This window comes from Manduca sexta, chromosome 9 (genome assembly GCF_014839805.1).
Source record: "Manduca sexta isolate Smith_Timp_Sample1 chromosome 9, JHU_Msex_v1.0, whole genome shotgun sequence".
Taxonomy (NCBI): Eukaryota; Metazoa; Arthropoda; class Insecta; order Lepidoptera; family Sphingidae; genus Manduca; species Manduca sexta.
The window spans coordinates 471,593-491,793 of NC_051123.1; the positions used below are offsets into that span (position 1 = coordinate 471,593).

A 20,201-nucleotide genomic window follows, 5' to 3' on the forward strand; every position below is an offset into this window, starting at 1 on the left:
ATTTTATACGTTAGTAATAAGTATACACTCTTTAACTTATTTTTAAACTAATAAATCCATTTTATTCGACTGTCATGGCGACGGGGCGGCCGACGCTCGGGCCCATTCGGAACCACTCGGGCTCGCTCGGGCCGTATCGATGCGAGCCGCTAGGGCTGTGACTATAGTAAATACTCCGCTGTTTTTATGTGCAATTTTGTTAGTGTATGACGCGTCTATTTGTAAAATGTCATTGACTTTTGGTATATTATTTTTTCTTAGATCTTTATTTTCTCTAGGTAAATAGTTCTCTAATAATAGACGCTAAATCATGAATTTCTTGTCTAGCTACTAGGTAAGGATTGACAAACATTTTTTAAATCTATCTGAGACCGCAACTACAGCCTCTATTTTTAGCTTTACAAAGTGTACAAGCGGAAATGGTCACACGCAATTCGCGGGTAGACCGATGAAAAAAAAAACTCTCACAAGATTATTATACTTCATTAATAAATACCTAGGTGGGTAATTAACTGCGCTAAAGTAAAGGTAAAGACAAACACAAAAACACAAAGTAGCACAATGCTAGAACATATTTATACTTACATTTTATTAGACACTCAACTATAGCCGGTAGTCCAAAAAGCATTACAATACTATGGAAACTGTAGTCGGTACATGCATTTCGGACCAAAATTATATGCCAAATAATAACATTTTGGTCTATCAAGATCAAGCGTTCAAAATTACCCAATATTTAACATTTTAGTAAAAATACCGCGGCAGCAGAGATAATTCATTTAAATTATTTAAAGTCCATCGATAATATTTTAAGTTATGACACAATTTATGTCAGATATATTTTCTTTATTTTTTTTACTTTATACATTTTAATGTTTTATCATTTTATAATAAATAATTAAAACTACAAAACGTTTCCGGAACATTGTTTGACAATCATTTCACGTGTTCATTTTGAAATATACCGGTATCCAGGAGGCTCGTTAAATCAATACAAATTTCCAATTCCAATGTAGTGAACACGAAAATGGCGAGTCCGAACCCCGAAAATGATTTATCATCGATGTTTATGATAAGGGACGATACTAAAACAGCAAAAAGCCCAACCCGCTCAGAGCCAACTTCGAGAAGAAATTCCTCAACAAAAAGCAATGTTCCGGCCGAAATCATTACGGTAAAGGATTTTTTTGATTTTATGAAGACTGCTTACCAAGTCTACGAACATCTGGAAGGTGATGAAGACGATTCGAAGATAGACTGGGAGGAACTTACCAAACTAACTGTCCTGAATCATGTGATAGAACAACAAGAGAGGGATCTTTTACACCAAACGGCATTCAATGACCCAAAACCTGTAACGAGTAAGAGTGAATCAGCTTTGGAAACCAAGACGGACGGTGAACGCGTTGAAAAGAGATACAGTTGCAGTGAAATAGAAGGTAAGGATTTGTAGATTTGAAGAGGAATATGGTAGTAACGCCATCTAGTACTCGCTTGTAGCAACTAATATAAATATCAGCCGATAATGTTAAAAAAATATGTATATTTATTGTGTTTGTTAATGCATATTAAATTGTATTATAGTTATATCAAAATGTTATAATTTCAGTGAAAGGTCGTCGTCGTTCACTGCCGCCTGAGGGGAAGGTTGAGATGCTTGGTGTTTGGACAGAGGCGAATTTAAACTGTAAACTTAACGATGTACGTGTGACTTTTACAATTATTTTACTATATGTATATAAATATTTAGCATCTTTCATAACAGAGATATAAATAATTATTAAATAAATGTGTATGTTGTGTATTCCAATACGAGATAATAGATAGCGCTAAACACAATTACTACTTTTAGGTAATAAACGAAGGCATCTTGGATTCTATTCTGCCGTATTTGGTTGGATACAAGAAACCTTCAAAGACAACAAGTGTTTATGCGCCTGTTATCAAAAAAGTCCCGTCAAATGCTACAGATGTGAAAAAACCAGCTAGTTTTGGCGGTAATTTACTTTCAGTTATCTTGTGTATTTTTATTCAGTAACTGTTTAAACCGTTATAATTTGTTTTCATAGGTTTCATTAACGAAAAAGATTCTCGAGATCGCCTAGGAAGACGTAAATCTTCAATAGCCACAGCACAAGAGAGATCAACCCAGAAACAAGAGTAAGTCATTTGTGTTATAAAAGATGTCGCTAGTGGCAACACTTACCGTAATTTAATTACTCTTTATCAAGACTTGGTAGTGATTCAGCGATATTTATTCACTTATTTATTATAATTTGAATACCTGAAATAATTAAATATTAATAGTACGAACTAATTAATACATTCAATAGCACATGTATCATCCGATATGGTCTAGTGGCTAGGATACCTGGCTCTCACCCAGGAGGCTCGGGTTCGATTCCCGGTATCGGAATATCCTTTTTGCATTTTTATTTTTAGCGGTGATGTTGAAATCCACGTTTGTGACGAAGTCAAGGGAATGAAAAAAGATTTTAGATGTCCTCAAAAATTACTTGTGTCCAAAATGGGTTACTTCGCTGACGTCACCGCCGGGCAGAGGCTTGAAGATATGGATATATCTGTACATTGCGATATACAGGTATGAAACACAAAAAATATTTTTTGTTGACTTTCAGAAAGTTAACTTGTAAAATTACATTCTCGAGAAATTTTCCAAAAAACTAAAATTTATGGACAGTAAACAATTATCTTGAAAAACATTGTCCTATTCCGTACAGTGCCGAACATTAAAATAACGGGGTCCCAAATAATATGAAAAAAGAAATATTCATTATTTTATGTCGTCTAGAAGATGAACGTGGTGATTGAAAAACATTGTGGTCATACATAAGCTCTCTCCGGCGCAATTTAATCGTTAGATGGCGTTAAAGTCGTATGAAATTACATTTATTATAATTATTACGTGTAATACTTTGTTTTTAGACAAATTTGTGCTACATGAAAATTTAGGTATATGTTTATTTTGCTTTTCCTTCAAAAATTTACGAGGACAGGTTAAACTATATTATTTTTAATTAGATTTTCGACTGGCTGATGCGATGGGTGAAGAGGGACTCCATCTTAGTGGCAGACTGGCCGCTACTGGACCCTCACAATGTGGTGCCGATACTCGTGTCTGCTTCCTTCCTTCAGGTACTATCCTACTAATATTATAAATGCGAAAGTTTGTGAGGATGGATTTATATATGTATGTTCCTCTTTCACGAAAAAACTACAAAACACATTTGGATGAAACTTTACAGTAAAATTGGTTATATGTCAGAATAACACCTGGGCTAAAATTTTTAATGATTTTGTGTAATTTGGTCATAATATAACGATGCACATCAAGTAAGTCGAAAAAAAATTATCTCGGAAAACACTTTCACGCGGGCGAAGCCAAGAGCAAAAGCTAGTATACATATAATATGTGTGGGTATTTTAAAATTTCTTAAGAACTTCAAGCAATAACTGTATTAAACTTATGGGTAATTCAGAATAGTGATATTTTTTTAATTCATCTTTGAGCCTTGCAGCCTTGCCTAGAGTAAGCTGTCAAAACTATGTCAAATCTTTTTAAGTTACGAAAAAAGGTGTTGCGCCAACCCCACACTGGGATCAAATAATAGTAGGTGGACGAATTATATTAAATCTAATGGTACATTTACAATTTGTTCAAGATGGAGCCGCTTCTGCATGATTGTTTAATATACTGCCACGCTCACTTGAACGACATAGTGAAGACCTCTACTAACCTGGCTTGTCTCAGCGATGCTCTGCTTACTAGGTAATTTACCTACAGAATTATTACCCTATTATAATAATTTGTGATGGTAGACAATTTCTTAATAGTGTAGCTGCTATTTATGGTAAGATGTAGAACTTAATTGAAGTTGTCTAATTATGAAGTTGTATAAAAAAGCCAGGGGCGCAATTGGGAAGGTAGTCATCGTATAATGACCGTTACACTTTTTGCGATACTCAATAAAAAATAAATATTAACGGAAGAAGAGATGAGTAGGCTGTTCGGATGGCCAACGTCTCAGTCCGCCTCGTGACCATGAAGCCTGCAGTCTTCGAAACGTTGGGAGAAAATTAAAATATAAAAATCCACTTCTATTAAGTACGCTGTGGTTATATTTAACACGCACACACACATTTTTCCAGAATTCAGAAACTTATTTGAGTATTAATAATATTTTCACTGAAATGCTATTCTTTTCAGATTAGCCGCCATGTACACAAACGCTGAGTTAGAAGCGGTGAGAGACCGTAAGGACAAGATCCAATCGCGGCTGTTCTGTAAAATGATTCTGTCCCTCGCCGAGCCTGTCCCGGAGACTCTGCGCGGACACTACTCCACACTCGCCACGCTCTTCAAATGCAACAAGTATGGGCTTCACTTTGTAGCATTATGGGTGTTTGTAATAAATTTTTACGTCACACGAAATGGCTCGATGCAGCCATTTTATTGCTAAAATAGCAAACGAGCAGAGGTCCGCCTGATCGTAAGCAGCATCCGCCCATGGAATTTGCAATACCAGAGATAAGGCGAGCACTCTTTTAAAACCTTGCGTTTAAAGAAGGACAAGTCATAGCACTCTGGGAACATCGATGCAGAGAGTTCATTCCAAAGTGTGTACGCGCGCGTGCAAGTCTGTACATTAATTGTATATAACACGATTCAATTATGTCTTGTATTTATTATCTTAATTTTGGCTTGAGTTCCCTCCTTTTTTTACTTTTTGTATTATAGGTGCAATAAACTACTAGGGCGTCATATAGCTGAACAAGTGCCGTGCCAACCGTCCAGCATGCGCATCGATAGACGCGGGAATGTTGTCTCTACGCACACCAAGTAAGCTTTAGTTTGATACTTTAGCTATAGATTTCCATACTGAGGTAGCTAAGTGTTCTGATTGCTTCATGACTGTTATGTTCATGAAATTCTTGGTAAGTATTTCGGTCTTGTCAAAACTTGTAAGGCTGAAGATAAGTGAAAATTGGGAGTATCACAAGTGCTTGCTAGTTTATTATCTTTCTTAAATCTATATTGAAAACCCAAGACACCCATCCAAATACCATTGCCGATTGAAAGTTTGTTTAATTTTCTGCTTGTATAAAAGGTGTGGTCTTATATTATCTGATAAAGGGAACCTAATTGGAGCCTAAACGAGTACATTACGTGGCTGTACGGGGAGTTGCGGTCATGGCGGCGCGTTTACTGGCGCCTCTGGGCCGACTGTCACTTCCTGCGCTGCCAACTGTGCGATAGCTACTTTCCTGCATATCAGGTATAACTGCAATTTGCCTATTATTTTCTGGTATAACACGGTAGTCGTTATTTTTTAAGATGTTAAATATAAGTACGTAATAATTTCTGTATCTTTCCTAATTCACAAGCTTTATTCAATGCAACTAGCTATTTATTACAGGAACGAAGCGCTCTTTTCGACTTAGGTACAGCATTCGAGAAAGCAGCTCCTATCTCGCCCCTGTATTCTTTGTGCAGATGGAGTGGTGCTCCCACCACGAGCAGCAGGCGCACATGTTCGTGGTGGAGGGGCGCGCGCCGCTGCCGGCCGGCCGGTACCCGTGCTGCGGCGAGCGCGCCTACAGGTTCGAGACCATCACCAGGAACACGGTGAGGACTTGTAGATACCTAGGGATTGTTGGTGACGACTGTTGCAGGTTATTATAGGTTTTTTTTTTTATGTTATAGAGGACAAACGAGCATACGGTTCACCAGTTGGTAAATGATCACTGTCGCCTATGAACATCTGCAATACCAGAGGGCATAGTGATGCGTTAGCGGCCTAGGTTGATAGTATTAACCTTGAAATATGTCTTAGCATTTCGTTGCCGATAATGATCAATGAATTATAGGTAGATGTCTTTAAAAAAAATATTCTGTCTCCCATGGAGTTGTGAAGTTCACAATCATGGCTGCTTCGATGTCTATATAAAGAGACGTCGCCTTTGAAAAACCTCACAGTGGTTTTCAATGAATGCTTATGATTATTTTTCCTGATATTGAACTATGTAGCTCAAGATTTTGTTTACTTTTCCTATTAAATCAAGACTTCTCACTTCAAGAGTTAACGATAGTTTCGCACTAAACCAAAGTCAACTACACACAGGGTTGTCAGTTCCGCGAGCACGTGCCGGACGAGCGACTGGCGACCGACGCGGCCGTCATGGAGATATACAACCAGTTCCGCGACATCATCGCCATGAGACCGCCGCAGCTTATGTTCCCTGAGAGGCTCACACGGCTTGTTGGCAGGGGTAAGTTGGAGAAAGCTCCTGTATTTGCCATTTAGACTATAAGCTGCTAGAGCCTTCGCAGTTCAGGAGGTATAGAGCTGGTTTTAAACCCTCCAATTTTGATTCCCATACAGGGATAATGTATGTTTGTACAATCCGTTACTATCTGCTTTTAGTTTAGCTATGATGCCCAATAAATAGTCCTTCGCCAAAGGTCATAAACAATTTTCGTTATCTAGTAATATCCTTCGCCGACCTCGAGATTAGTTTGGGTATTACGGTTAGCTCTGGTAGACATTTACGATTCAACCAGGCGTCTTCCGGAGTGGAATTGAGTTAATAAAATTTGCAACCAAAAAACTCACACCCAGAACCAGGCGACGAGAGCACCGGCCGTCTCCAATGCAAGGAAGTATTCTGGTGGGAGGGCATCCAGCTCGTGCCGCCACGGCCGCCGCTCGGACTACTGGGGAAGCTCTACACGAGCAACAACAAGTTTAACGGTGAGAACGCTTGGGCAGTTCGTTGGAGCAACGGATTTTTGGGAGGTCAAATATCGCAGTGCAGACGTTGTAACATAACAACAAACAGTTTAGATTGATAAATTATAAATTCTATGTCATTCGAAGGATTTTGTAAAGGAAAGGAAACAATATCAATTTTAGGAGCAATAAAATATTATTATCTGTCGCTCCAACATATCTTGCTTCGCAAATCATTAGTGAGACTAAATATTGCCTAAGAATAAGCAACGGTTTATAGCACGTCGTCGTGTTAAGCAAATTCACAGCTGTACATAAGCTACATATAACACATGTAGCGGCCGTGTGACGCTTACATTACTGGCCTCAATCACAACGTGTACATACACTTAGATTGTGATGTCTTCATTTTTATATTTTAAGCTTAGATTATTTTTTTATTGTTCAGATAAAAAACCGACTATTGGAAAATTAAATCTATTACAAAATATTTAAATAATTTAAAAGAAACCGCAACTTGAGTTTAGACATTAAAATTTAACTCCTCGGCGAATTGCATATTTTACAACTGAGAGCGATATTCCGTTGAGCGGTGAAGGAAACGCAGCTTCAGCGCGGGCAGCGTCGCCCGTAGCCGGAGACCGGTCCGTGCACTCGCTAGCTGGTGGCGGGACCCACCCCAGCGCCGCGGCCTCGCCACACGCAGAGCCCCGGACCCCCAAGCCACTGAAGTCCGCTCCTGGAGAGCGCGGTGACAGTCCGCACCGGAAGGTAAGGTTAAAAGAAAGATAAGAAAACCGTTGCGGCCGGCTGTTCAAATATGTAATTATTGAATAGATGGTAACTAATCATTATGTAGACATCGATGTACATATATGTACTACGTACTAGATCTGGCGTTCCGAACATTCACTGGGTTCAAATGAATTGTACCGCAATCCGGTGTTGGTTGCCATTTTACTTATACTCAAGCGCTTTAGCACTGCATGTTTAAAGTTTGATTAGACGACGATTGATGTTTTAGCGCTGTAGCGTACTTCAGTTCTATCTAGATTTTGAACAAATAGTTTATATGGACGTGCGTGTCTATAGAACATACGTCAATGTATGTAGACACTAGACACGTATTAATTTAGTATAGATAATATAGTATGTTATAATGTAAGCTGTATGGAAACATCGCTTGTTTCTTATATTAGTGCAAACACTTTTTGTAACAAAACATTTATTTTGCTTCAAATTGTAGATAGATCACTGCAGCTTTAAATCCATACTACACAGAAAGTCCCTATATTAGAATATTTTATACTATTATACTTAAACAACATTCTATGCAATTAATCGCAGACCGAATTGAAAAAGTCTTCTAGATGCAAAATAATATTGTCCCGTAATAATACACCAGTAGGTTGATTCCCTATGCTACTCGCGATAACACACCGTAAACGCGTGTTGTCAAAACAAGCTCTAAACACAAACGCGTTTCATACACGCGCCACGATGTGTAATTGATAAATAGGTATTGTGTATGCCATACGATAGGTTGTCTATGCTTAATATTTTTTATATTACTATGTGTTAATGCGTTCAGAAATCTTTCATCCCCTCGAATCGGCAAGTATCGGTTTTTGAAAAGGCTTTTTTGTTTGTATTCGTGATATTAAATGATGTAACTCGAATAAATCACTGCCAAACTTTATTTAATCCCATTTTTGTATATACTTAAATGTAAGAAACATGAAAGGAATATAAAAATAATTTAAAGAAATTTCTGTAGATTGTGATTGTTTTCAAACGAAAAAATATAACTTCAAAATTATTGTCAAATGTCAATGTCATTGACTTATTTACTTGATTTGTTTACTAAAGCCACATTTCAAAAATTGAATTGAATTGATATATTGAATGCTACTGAAGATTTTACACGAATGCTGTTATATGAATAATAGTAAATGCTGTTGTGCTTATGCAGTTTATGTTAAATTAGCGCTAACAACGTATATTAATAGGAATTCTACGGACCTTCCATTATAAAATTTGTTGCAAAATCGACAAGGCATTAACTCAAATTCTTTTTTTTTTATTTAGTTAAATAATGTGACGAGGATGTCGACGTTTACCTGATGATAAGCGATACGACCGCCCATAAACAGTTACAATGCCATCCGGAACTTTGAATTGTAAAGCACTATGTGACGTTCCACAGTAGGTTTTCAGAATGAGACAAAGATTTTAGGTCTTATAAAGTAATTACGCTAGTTACAATTTCCTCTAAACTGGTACACATCAGTGCATGGACACAGTTTAACTTGGCTGTAGAAATAGACATTGCCGTAGACACCTTATAACTATTAAGACAGACACTCACATATAACAGACTTACCAACAATAATTAAAATAAGTGTATAGCTCAACCGTCATTAATCTTTTTGGAATAAAAAGTACTCTATTCAATCCACAGCTCACTGTCTGAGTAGCATATTTCATACACATTCATTTAGTTATTAAGGTGAAACTGATTAATTAACAAACATTCAAACTCATGTATAGAAATTTTACTTAAGGCGATACCTCAAGGTCCATTTTCATACATTTTGTTTCGGCTTTAATCTGGGTAACTAAACAAGTATTGGCAAGTAAAGAATTTAAATTCACGTCTAGTTAGTGATTAGTTCTCGCAGTTGAAAGAAAAACGTAAAAATAATTAATAATCATGGATATTTCGGCCTTGTTTGTTTAGTTACCCAGATTAAAAGCCGAAACAAAATGTATGAAAATGGACCTTGAGGTATCGCCTTAAGTATATTATGTTATCTAAGACTGAACAACAAATAAAAAATAAAACAAAAATAATATGTTGTTAAAACTGAGTATATTTTACTATTATTTATTTGGAATATCTTGCATTACATTCACTATCCTGTAAAAGAAATTATTTTATTATTACATTTGATATTATCAGTTTTGTTAACATTAGTATTCAATGTAAGATGCCTTTGGTCTCCTAAAATAAAAAAGGAAAGTGTTTGTACAAACAATTTTAGATTTAACATGATTACATACTTTTGTTTGTAATTGTGTAAAATTATTGGGATTACCTACATGAAATTTTTGCTTTGTTCCCCTGGATCGATATTCACATTTAGAAGATTTTGATATTTAATTTAAAGCTGGCTAAGCCCTTGATTAAGACCTCTACCAATTACTTATAACAACAATAATGTATAACAAGTAAAAATTTCTTCAATAATCTTTATTGTTATCAAACTTTATAGGTACAAAACTTTCACCACAAAGAAACTACATAGTATTAATTGTAATGTACATAATTAAGAAAACATTGTTTAAAAAGATACCTTCATTAGTGTTTTATATTTGTTTGGCCTATCTATTTACTAATAGAAATATTACATCGAAGTAATAAAAAATAAACTTGATTGACCTCAATTGTTGTCAAAAGTCGGGTTGCCAGTAGTAAAGTAGCTTATTTTTCACCGCTGAGCCCATAACACAAAGGACAATGCCCAAAACCAGGCTATATTTGCGTCAGTCATGCGTCTCAACCAAATATCCACAAAAAATCATCATTTTAATTATTACTCTATTTGTATTTATTTCAGTCATAAGCCAATGGGGGTTTTAAATATATGAAAAAAAAAGTTGTTTAATTGTTGCAAATGAAACATCCGATAATTTACTGCCAATATGGCGAAATGATACCAATTTATAACAAATTCCCATCTTAGATGGAATAAAAAAGTAAATATGTACAAAAAATGTGCTTGTACTTGAATTTACAATATATGTACCTATATTATTTTATAACAATATATTTATTCATCTCAAATATATTGTCATAAAATAATATATTTTACTTAATAATTATGACCAAACTCCAAATAGGTGGAAAAAAAGAGAAAATATTAATCGTTCTAATAACAAACAAATGGCGACTTGTACTTGCATCGACAGAAATACTAAAATCAGCTAAAACATGTCTGGACTTTATTTTTAAATTATGAATATATGGGTAGAGATTTTTATTCCACTGGCAACTGAAATTAATGACATTTTGACATTTCAGATTTGTTTGAATGTTAAATCATTAAAATATTATAATATTTATCTTATTCAAGATCGGAGTGGTTTCTTATGTATTTTAATGTTGAGTCGAGAAATCCTCTCTTAAAAACAACGTGTATAGTGTGTGTTTCGAACTTTGAGACGGAATTCTTTTAGTTAGCAACACAATGTCGTCTAGAACCTAGACCCAGGACAGTTAATCGAGACGGCATATCCCGGCGGTGTATTAACTGCACCTTTGCGGTGTCACAGCAACGACACGTATATTTCTTGGACGAGCTGTCCAGTTTGTAAGTTTTGTAGATTATTATTAACATACCCACAATGTGGGAAAAATCTTGCCAAAGTTAAAGAAAACAGTTTAACAATAATAATAATCTGAACATGTTTACTCAACTTCTACATTATATTTTAGGTTTCAAGGGGAGAATGAGTTTGTGCTGCTTGTTGGAGATCAGCTAATAGAGAGGTTCACAGACAACAACAACATGACATGACCCGACCAGCGCTGCAAGAAATCATGGACTCACTTCAGGAGTATATATAAACGTGCTGCAGCTATATCAAATTCTTGTTTTTATTTTTAGGATGCCAAGAATATATACCTCTATTCAAAATATATATCTATATAAAAATATGCATCCGATTTCGTATTTCTCGTTTTATTTTTCTTTCCCTATGATAATTAACTATTAGCGTAATCAGGCTGTGAAGTGAGTTCCTGGGTTCGATTTCCAGGCCAAGCAACATTTTATCTCGGTGTTTCTAACATGAGTTGCCTGGGATCGAGATCCTCCAAAGAGGGTTGGCGTCAGGCATAGGCCGGTCATAAAAACTAATCTGAATTTATTCTACAATATGTGTTGACGCCATATTGGAGTGAGATAATGGTAGGTGGAATTAAAGATTAGGTAATCCATGTAATAGAATAAGTCGTAAGTCAGAAAAATATATACGTACACAAAAGGTCAGGTAACATAATATGCTCCGTGGAAAAACTAATATTCCGTCATACTATCTTTTTAAGTTTTATTGGAGTTTCGTCTTATCAGATATGTTAGTACCTATCAGTTTCTTATGATGGCAATTAAAGCTAGGTGAAAAGAATGTCCAATAATTGCTTATAGCAATAACAAGTAGGTTCTGCAATATTTAACTTAATTAGGCACGTAGTTACTTTCTGCCGTACATTATTGCAGTCCATACTTAACCTCAAAATAACTGCGTTATAAAAATTCTGATTACTCCGAACTCCCATCGAATATCCAATTGTTTTCAATTTCTATAAGATTTAGGATATATTACCTGTAGTTTAGTGAAGGTTTTGTACAGACGCAAGCGTAGCCCAACTTTCATACAAAAATGGGCATTCTCCTTTGACTATCAAGATACAAAAACATAGGTTTGAATATTAATTCGATCATTTAGGATTTATGTTTGTTTTTGTTTCTGATAAGGTAGAATATTATATTTGAGTTTTCACGATGTAAAGAGGATACTATCGTCAATAGAAATTATACAGTCGTTGTATCTAAATAATTAATTTGTCTAAACGCGCATAGACGCGCTGGATTGCCGCACGTTATTTTGACAATTCGTAACATGCCCATAAGGCGGATGTGTCACACCTCATCGTGTTTATGAAATGTCAAATTAGCATCCAGAATACTCTTACACAGTCATAACACGAAGTTAACGAAACACGCCGTGTTACAAGTTCGACATTGTCGTAGAGAATCATGCCCCAGATATGTAAAAAGATAATTTGGTTGTTTTGTCTGACTTGATTTAAGATAGACTCTGAACCTACCCTAACATGAACCTAGACGAAACTCAACCTCACAGACAAAATGACACAGTCTAAACCAGAGAAAGTCGATACACATGACGCTTCGTTGCCATTTTCACTCCTAACTCGTAAAAATTCAATTAAGTTATAAGTAGCATAAATTCCAAGGCATAAGGTAGCATAAATTAACCAACATTTTATGTGGGTAAGAATAAATAGCATGTCCATTTTTGTGGTTCATCACACTGTTCTACATGGATATTGTATGCGTATGTCATTAATTAAAGGTAAGACATTGAAAACTGTAGCGCAAGGTCGAACTTGTGGGTGGTTGCCCACGTCCTTCGTGGCTTACGCCACCTCTGAATTGTAGAAAATCTTTATATAATTATATTTGGGGAAAATATTATGTAAATGTACTCAATGAATTACTTATATAGTAGTTAGAACTATTATTTAATCATAGGTACTGTTTGTAAATTGTCCCTAATTATTGTATGGAGTTTGAATAAGGATATACAGCTGTTTGGTCTAAAATCTAAGTAGAACACACCCAATAACTTATGGTTTAACAAAGAAAGGCGCGTCTGGCGGCGGCGACGACTCGGCGGGGTCTGAGGGCGAGTCGTCCTGCTCGAGCGACGCGTCCGAGCGCAGCGCGCGCAGCGACGAGGACGCCGCGCCGCGCCGCCCTGCGAGACACGCGCCGCCCGCCAGGGCCCGGGCGCATCCCGCCAGGTGCACATGGAAAATATACCAACTCCTTCCTATCACTCCCCGAGGCAATTCTCACGCGCTCATGTACGGGGGGACATTTATCGCAGTCTTAGACACACAAGGCCCTAAGAGGGTTTCTTCTCCTTCTCCCACACTTAGTTCCGTAGATATCCCATTCCAACTTTCCTCTAAGGCCCTACAGTCTTTAAGCCGGGGGATTCCAGTATCCCATTCGCCTTCCTTCGGGGTTAACTGCGGGGTCTGATATAATAAAATATTTATCTAGCAGCATGTTTCTTTTTCACTTTTTTATACTTTTATTATCTTTGTCCTAATTTCTGTCCTCTGAGTGAGTAACACAAGTATAATGTCTCTGTAGACGCGGTCGCGCTGGCGGTCGTGAGTGGGCTGGTTGTGCCTCCGCGCGCAGCAACCAGGATGCGCAGCGACGCTTCGAGGAGCGCGCCAACCGGCACATGCGCGCCGCGCTCGCCAGGACACCGCACGCACGCGACCAGCGCGCCAAGCCGCCCCCAGGTCAGTGTTAATAGTCATACAATCTTACAATGTACTTAAGTCAACCGATTGTGTCTAGCGACCTCTATTATTGGAACCGGAAACTATAATTTAAAATGTCAGTAACAATTTCCTAAAGTATCCTAAATACATTAGGCATCAAACATATTATGCGCATACATTCTTGTTATTTTTGTTGTAATATGCTTATGCACAAGAGTATTTCATATAGTTTATCTTAACTAATTATTGAACAGGCGGTGTGTACGCGCGGCTGGAGTCGGAGTGGCGCGAGCGGCACGGCGCGCGCGCCCGCTCCGCCGCGCCTCCGCGCCGCGCGCCTCACAAGTACAAGCCCGCCTGACCTCCGCACACACACGCGCAACATACAATATAAACTGAAACAGATGTGTTTTGATTTATTTAGTACCTGAATAGCAATTAACCTATTTATTCTCAGGCACATATAAGTTGCTGCTGGCAGCTTTTTGAGAGCGAACTTAATTTAATTAATTACTTCGGCAACCCAATTCAATAACGACGTAGTAAATAATAACGTGTGAAAACAGGACCAAACCAATAGGGCCGTCTGGATTTATCAAAATGTAATTTTCGATCCCGTAGCAATTTTTTTCATTACCATCAAATTAAAGAACTGCTGAACAAGTGACCGGCATGGATTTCCAGTCACTCTGGTATTAAGTGTAATGTAATTGTGGATTCAAATGCTACGGCGCGGCGCGGCGGCCTCTTGTTGGTGTGATGAAACACACAATACAATATTATTTACTTATTGTTTGGAAAATACTTTGTAATTCAAGTTTCCCTGTTGGAAAGTATTTCTATTGTTTATGGGCGGCCGTATCGCTTACCCTCAGGCGAACGGCAAGCTCGTGTCGTCATTCATGATTCAAAGCAATAAAAAAAACATGTGTAACGTTTTTATCTCAGATTTTTATTCTACTTTGTATTCGCCGCTCAACAGTCATAGACAATATTAGACATCGAAATTTTATCGTCACTTTTTCTGAATCACTTTTCTCTGAGCTTTCTCAGTGAGCTTTCCTCAGAACAAGAACAAGCATTAGTTTTCCTACTTTGAATTTGGCAATATAATCGTAAGTCTACGGTGCAGCCCTCAATGCAGCCACATCTAAAAATTTAAATAGGTCATAGACAATATTAGACCTATCACTATTGAAATTTTACGGTGTCCAGTGTTCCCAATTTAAGGGTTTCCCCCTAAACTTAGGAAGAGAATTAGTGAAACGCGATTTTTGAGGGGCGAAATATTTTTAGGAGCACTTTTTAGGTTTCTTCCATATATATTTTTTGCAAACATATCTATTTGTGGACCAAATGATTAAGAGACTTCTAGCATAATTCCTTGATATTAAGAATGAGGAGTTAAATAAAAAAGCCAATATTACTACTGACTACATGTGACTTACTTTCAAAAATAGGAAAATATAAATTATAAAACTGTCAATTACACTGTGTGATGTATTATTAAGTCTATGCTAAGATATTTAACTGTTAACACGTTGTTTATACCAACAACTACAATTTCAGTTTTCCAAGGAAGAAATAAAAGTCATATTTCTGTTGTGAAGTATTTAAACGATAATAGATGTAGTTTAGTTAAGTCAAGTCAAGTCAAGATGTAGTTAACATTAAAATTTCGTCATATTAAATTTTAAAGGCCGAAATATCCATGATTATTAATTATTTTTACATTTTTCTTTCAACTGCGAGAACTAATCACTAACTAGACGTGAATTTAAATTCTTTACTTGCCAATACTTGTTTAGTTACCCAGATTAAAGCCGAAACAAAATGTATGAAAATGGACCTTGAGCTACCACCTTAAGGGTAAATATTTTTGGAAGTTGGTAACTCTTTTCCTATTTTGACATAGGCAAAAACATCGTCTGCCAACCAGAGACCAATAAACTAGACTGCCAACGATGGAGGCAAAACTATTATAACAAGTTACGTATGTACTAGATTTTACATTCCGAACATTCAATGAGTTCGAATTCCTCCATATATTACTTTACTTTGGCTCGAATGAACTGTATTGCAATCCGTACACCTGACTTTAGTATAGTTTCAACATTGACAGTGTGTAGTTTTGTGCCGAGCTGCCAAAGAGAATTATAATATTATATATGAAAATCGAGCGACCTTCCTAATATAAGAACTCGAGTCTACGAGTAAACCTGTATGCGAATAAAAATTATTAGTCAAGTAAGTAAAATTATTTGTTATTCAAGTGAATAAACAGGCAATAATACTGTAATACAACCATAGAAAAAATATTTTTTTATTTTAATTACAATGCAATTTACAATGATAGACTAAAACATGCAGATGTTTCCAAAGAGAATAAAAATACTATGTTTATGGATGTTTCTTTACAGAATTGGTTGTCAATAAAATTAGTGCCTGAACAGATTTTCACATGTTTTTAGAAACTTTTATTTCATTAATAGTTTAACCAGTTTGCTATATTTAAACAACTTAAAAAAGAAAGTTATCAATTCGATACATAGGTATGTAATATTTAAACTGGAAATTATTTACATATAATAATCTAGTACGGCTTTCAAATAAAATTTCATATGTATTTTTTTTATATATGTAAATGGCAATGTGATCTCGCTGCACCTGATGGTAAGTGGAGTAGGTTGTGTATGTGTGAATATTGGCTCAAATGTCCAAAACTGGGAATTGAATTGTGATCATTTTTTTTTACTGACCTTTATTCACTTCAACTAGGAGAACAGGAAAGTTTTTATCAAAATCGGGTCAGTCAAACGGTGACTTTGAAGAAATATTTCCTTGTTATTAATTATTTATTTAATATTTTTTCTTTTAGGTATATATATTCAAAAAATATTAATTGAAGCTCAGATAACATGACTACATGTGTATTTCGCTATTGTAAAAATACATCAAGGAACAATAAGGATTCATCATGTATCAGTTTTCATCGGTAAGTATAAACTATGTGGGAGAAGTATACATTTTTTTTCCTTACGTTGAGTAATAACTGCATAATCCACAGTAATCAAACTTTGAAAACATACCTAGATTTCATTTTTACTGTAAATCATTTTGCCATTTGTTAGCACTAGGTATTATGTATGAGCTAGTATTTAGATTGAATTTTTGGGTTCAGTTGATTTTGCACATTTATGGGTAATATTGCATTACTTTCACTGCTAATGATCTCGCCCCTCATACAGCTGTATATATTTTTCAGATTTGCTCACCCTGGTCATCCAAAAAGAGACGAATGGATAAGAATTGTTCAAAAAGATAGAAGTGAAGACTCATGGCTCCCTACAAAATATTCGTTTATCTGTTCTGCACACTTCCAAGCTAGTGATTTGTATACTACCAAAACTGGAAAGCGGTTTCTTAAGAAATCTGCTATTCCCGCCAAAAATCCACTGCCTGCTCCGACTCCGAAAATTATAATGCCTAACTACGAATCACTTTTATATCCACCCCGAATAATTAAATTGGAGGAAGATTCAAGTAAAGTACCTGCTGCAAAAAAGGAATCATCAAAAAAAAATATACGATTGCAACGAGAAAATGAACGTTTAAAGAAGAAAACAAAAAAGTTAACTTCTATTATGAAACAATTAAAAGAAAAATTCGGAATAGATAAACAGATAAAGAACCAGTTGTTTAAACAAGCTAAAGTAGTAGAAATCTATTGTAATACATTACAGAAAAAAAGAAAATCTAGGAAAAAATCTCAATACCCACCAAGTATTCGAAAATTTGCTCTCACTTGCAATTACTACTCACCAGCTGCTTATAAATATGTCCATAATTTTTTCCAAAATGCCTTGCCCCACCCTCGGGCTCTCAGTAAATGGTATGGAAGTATTAACGCCGAACCAGGATTTACAAATGAATGTTTTAAAAACTTAGAACTTAAATTTTATTCGAGTTCCAAACCAGTTGTATGCTCTCTTGTTTTTGGTGAAATGACATTGAGGAAGCAAAAATTGTTCAAGGAGAAAAAGTTAGGATATGTTAATTTTGGAGATTGTCCCATAGAAGGACAAGAAGAAGCAGTAGCAACGCAAGTTTTAGTATTCATGCTTGTTTCTTTGTCAGAAAACTGGAAAATTCCTTTGGGATATTTCTTGGCGGCAGGTATCAGTGCTGATACTAAGGCGTCCTTGATTAGAATTTGTTTGATTAAATGCTCTGAGGTAGGGGTTTTTGTGCCCAGTGTCACTTTCGATGGGTGTCCAGCAAATTTTCAAGCTGTTGAAAAGCTAGGATGCAACTTTGCGGATGTTGATAATCTCAAAACATATTTCATACACCCCTCTACCTTAGACAAAGTATACGTATTAGTTGATCCATGCCATATTATAAAACTTATACGAAACACATTTGAGAACAAAAAAATATTGTATGATGAAGATGGACAACTTATAAAGTGGCAACTCCTAGTTAATTTGACCAGATTACAACAAAGTCGTAGACTTAACTTTGCCAATAAGTCCACCCCCCGACATATTGACTTTCGTAATCAAGTGTTGAAAGCAAAGCTAGCAACTCAATTACTCAGTAAGAGTGTTGCGAATGCACTAATTTTTTACGATAAAGAGTTGAAATTCTCTCAATTTCGGAACTCAGTAGGCACAGTCAAATTCATTACCACAATGAATTATCTTTTTGATGTTCTAAATTCTCGATCTTGTCATTTTTATGGATACAAAAGGCCTCTCGATTCCAACAACAGTCAAGAAATTTTCGATTTTTTAGATAATGTCAAAACCTACATTAGTAGATTGAGGTTCCGTGTAAAAAAAAGGCGTCAAATTCGAATGCCAAATCGGGAACCAAGAGTATTAATAAACATTTCAGAGAAACGGATTGTTGAGTCAAAAAATAATACAGGATTTGTTGGTGCATTAATATGCATTGCAAGTCTCAAAGGCTTGTATACCATGTTGGTGGAAAAATCGGTCATCAAATATTTATCCACTTATCGTCTCAGTCAAGATCACTTGCATCTGTTTTTTGGTTGCATCCGAAGAAATAGTAATAATAATAACCCAAATGTGTTACAATATCGATCTGGATATAAAAAAGCACTTAATCATTTAGAACTACGGTCATCTTTCACCGAAAATTGTATTCCACTAGATAACTTCACAATATCAAATTCTTCTTCAGTAGACGTAATTAATGATACAGCTATAATGAACAGACATGACGAAGAATTCCAGATAGTTGAAAATGAAAGAACTTTGGACTCTGACAGACTTGCGGAAACAAATTGTATAATTCTTGCCGATCGTTTAAACACCGAACAATTAACAACTGTTCGAAAATTGATTGTGGGCTATTTATCAGGCTATGTAGCAAGGAAATTAAATATGGAACTTAAATGTGAAGAGTGTGTGTCTAGCTTAGTAACGTCAGTTCGAATATGGCATCACAAATTGATTCACCTGAAAGATATGGGAGGACTGTGCTATTCAACGGAAGATGTATACAAAATTTGCTTAAAAACAGAAACCATCATACGTTATTTGATAAAATACAAAGGAGACGGTAAAAATTGTCCCAGGACGTTTAGAAATAAAAAGACAATAGTATCAAATACATTAAAAACATTTATTAATTCAGACATATTCGACTCGCTATATTTACACTCGTTACAGCAGCCAGCTACACTAAACCACAGAACACATTTGATCAGAGCAGTGATTGAAGAATACTCCAAGATAAGATTACACCACAAGGCTACGACAGATCTCCAAATACATTGTTCAACAAAACGACAGAAACTAACGAAATTAATCCTATTTGAAGGAAAGTCAGATAATCATTATGTAGCGGCGCCCAGCGTTTTTACCCGAGTGATGAAAAATGGTGATATTGAGAAAATGTTGCCTATTTTCAATCTACGAAATAAGCTATGTGCAGTCTGAGTTTCATCCAAATGCGTTCATCCGCTTTAATGAGAGAGAAACCAATATACACACGTATACGCCTACTCCTACCTACACGTAATCACAAACAAATGAGCGCGGGCGCACACAAAACTATGAATTTATATTAATAAAAATGAGATTACTAGTTTTTTCTGAAATGAAATGAAAGTAAAACGCACTGTTTTCTTCAAAACTATGTATGTTCCTGTAAACCAATTTCTTTCATGTTGTATTAACTATTCAATTTCCGTTATCACCGGGAGATGACGGAGCTTTATATTTTGTTAAAACGAGCAAAGGTCTGCTAGTACTACTGAAGATCACTTGGAGATTGCCTTCAACACACTCGACAAATGTGCGTCAAGT

The 20,201-nt window shown here is 36.0% G+C and overlaps 1 protein-coding gene and 1 non-coding gene across 2 annotated transcripts; both read left to right on the forward strand.

The window, feature by feature from the left end:
* Positions 1 to 810: 810 nt before the first annotated feature.
* On the forward strand, positions 811 to 14,221 carry LOC115455721. The gene is made up of 17 exons (XM_037436882.1): positions 811 to 1,439; positions 1,610 to 1,701; positions 1,853 to 1,997; positions 2,070 to 2,160; positions 2,443 to 2,602; positions 3,043 to 3,156; positions 3,684 to 3,790; positions 4,229 to 4,393; positions 4,760 to 4,861; positions 5,156 to 5,297; positions 5,516 to 5,647; positions 6,144 to 6,291; positions 6,642 to 6,773; positions 7,351 to 7,523; positions 13,202 to 13,362; positions 13,721 to 13,878; positions 14,115 to 14,221. Exons 1-17 carry the CDS (start codon positions 1,028 to 1,030, stop codon positions 14,219 to 14,221), a joined length of 2,541 nt encoding a protein of 846 aa, XP_037292779.1. The 5' UTR covers positions 811 to 1,027.
* On the forward strand, positions 2,345 to 2,416 carry Trnae-cuc. The gene has a single exon. It is a non-coding gene; the product is annotated as a tRNA-Glu (tRNA).
* Positions 14,222 to 20,201: the final 5,980 nt, after the last annotated feature.

Coding starts and splice junctions, on each gene's coding strand:
- LOC115455721 (XM_037436882.1), top strand. CDS start 1,028: ATGGCGAGTCCGAACCCCGAAAATGATTTATCATCGATGTTTATGATA. Junction 4,394..4,759: donor ACGCTCTTCAAATGCAACAA/GTATGGGCTTCA, acceptor TTTGTATTATAG/GTGCAATAAACTACTAGGGC. Junction 7,524..13,201: donor GTGACAGTCCGCACCGGAAG/GTAAGGTTAAAA, acceptor GGTTTAACAAAG/AAAGGCGCGTCTGGCGGCGG.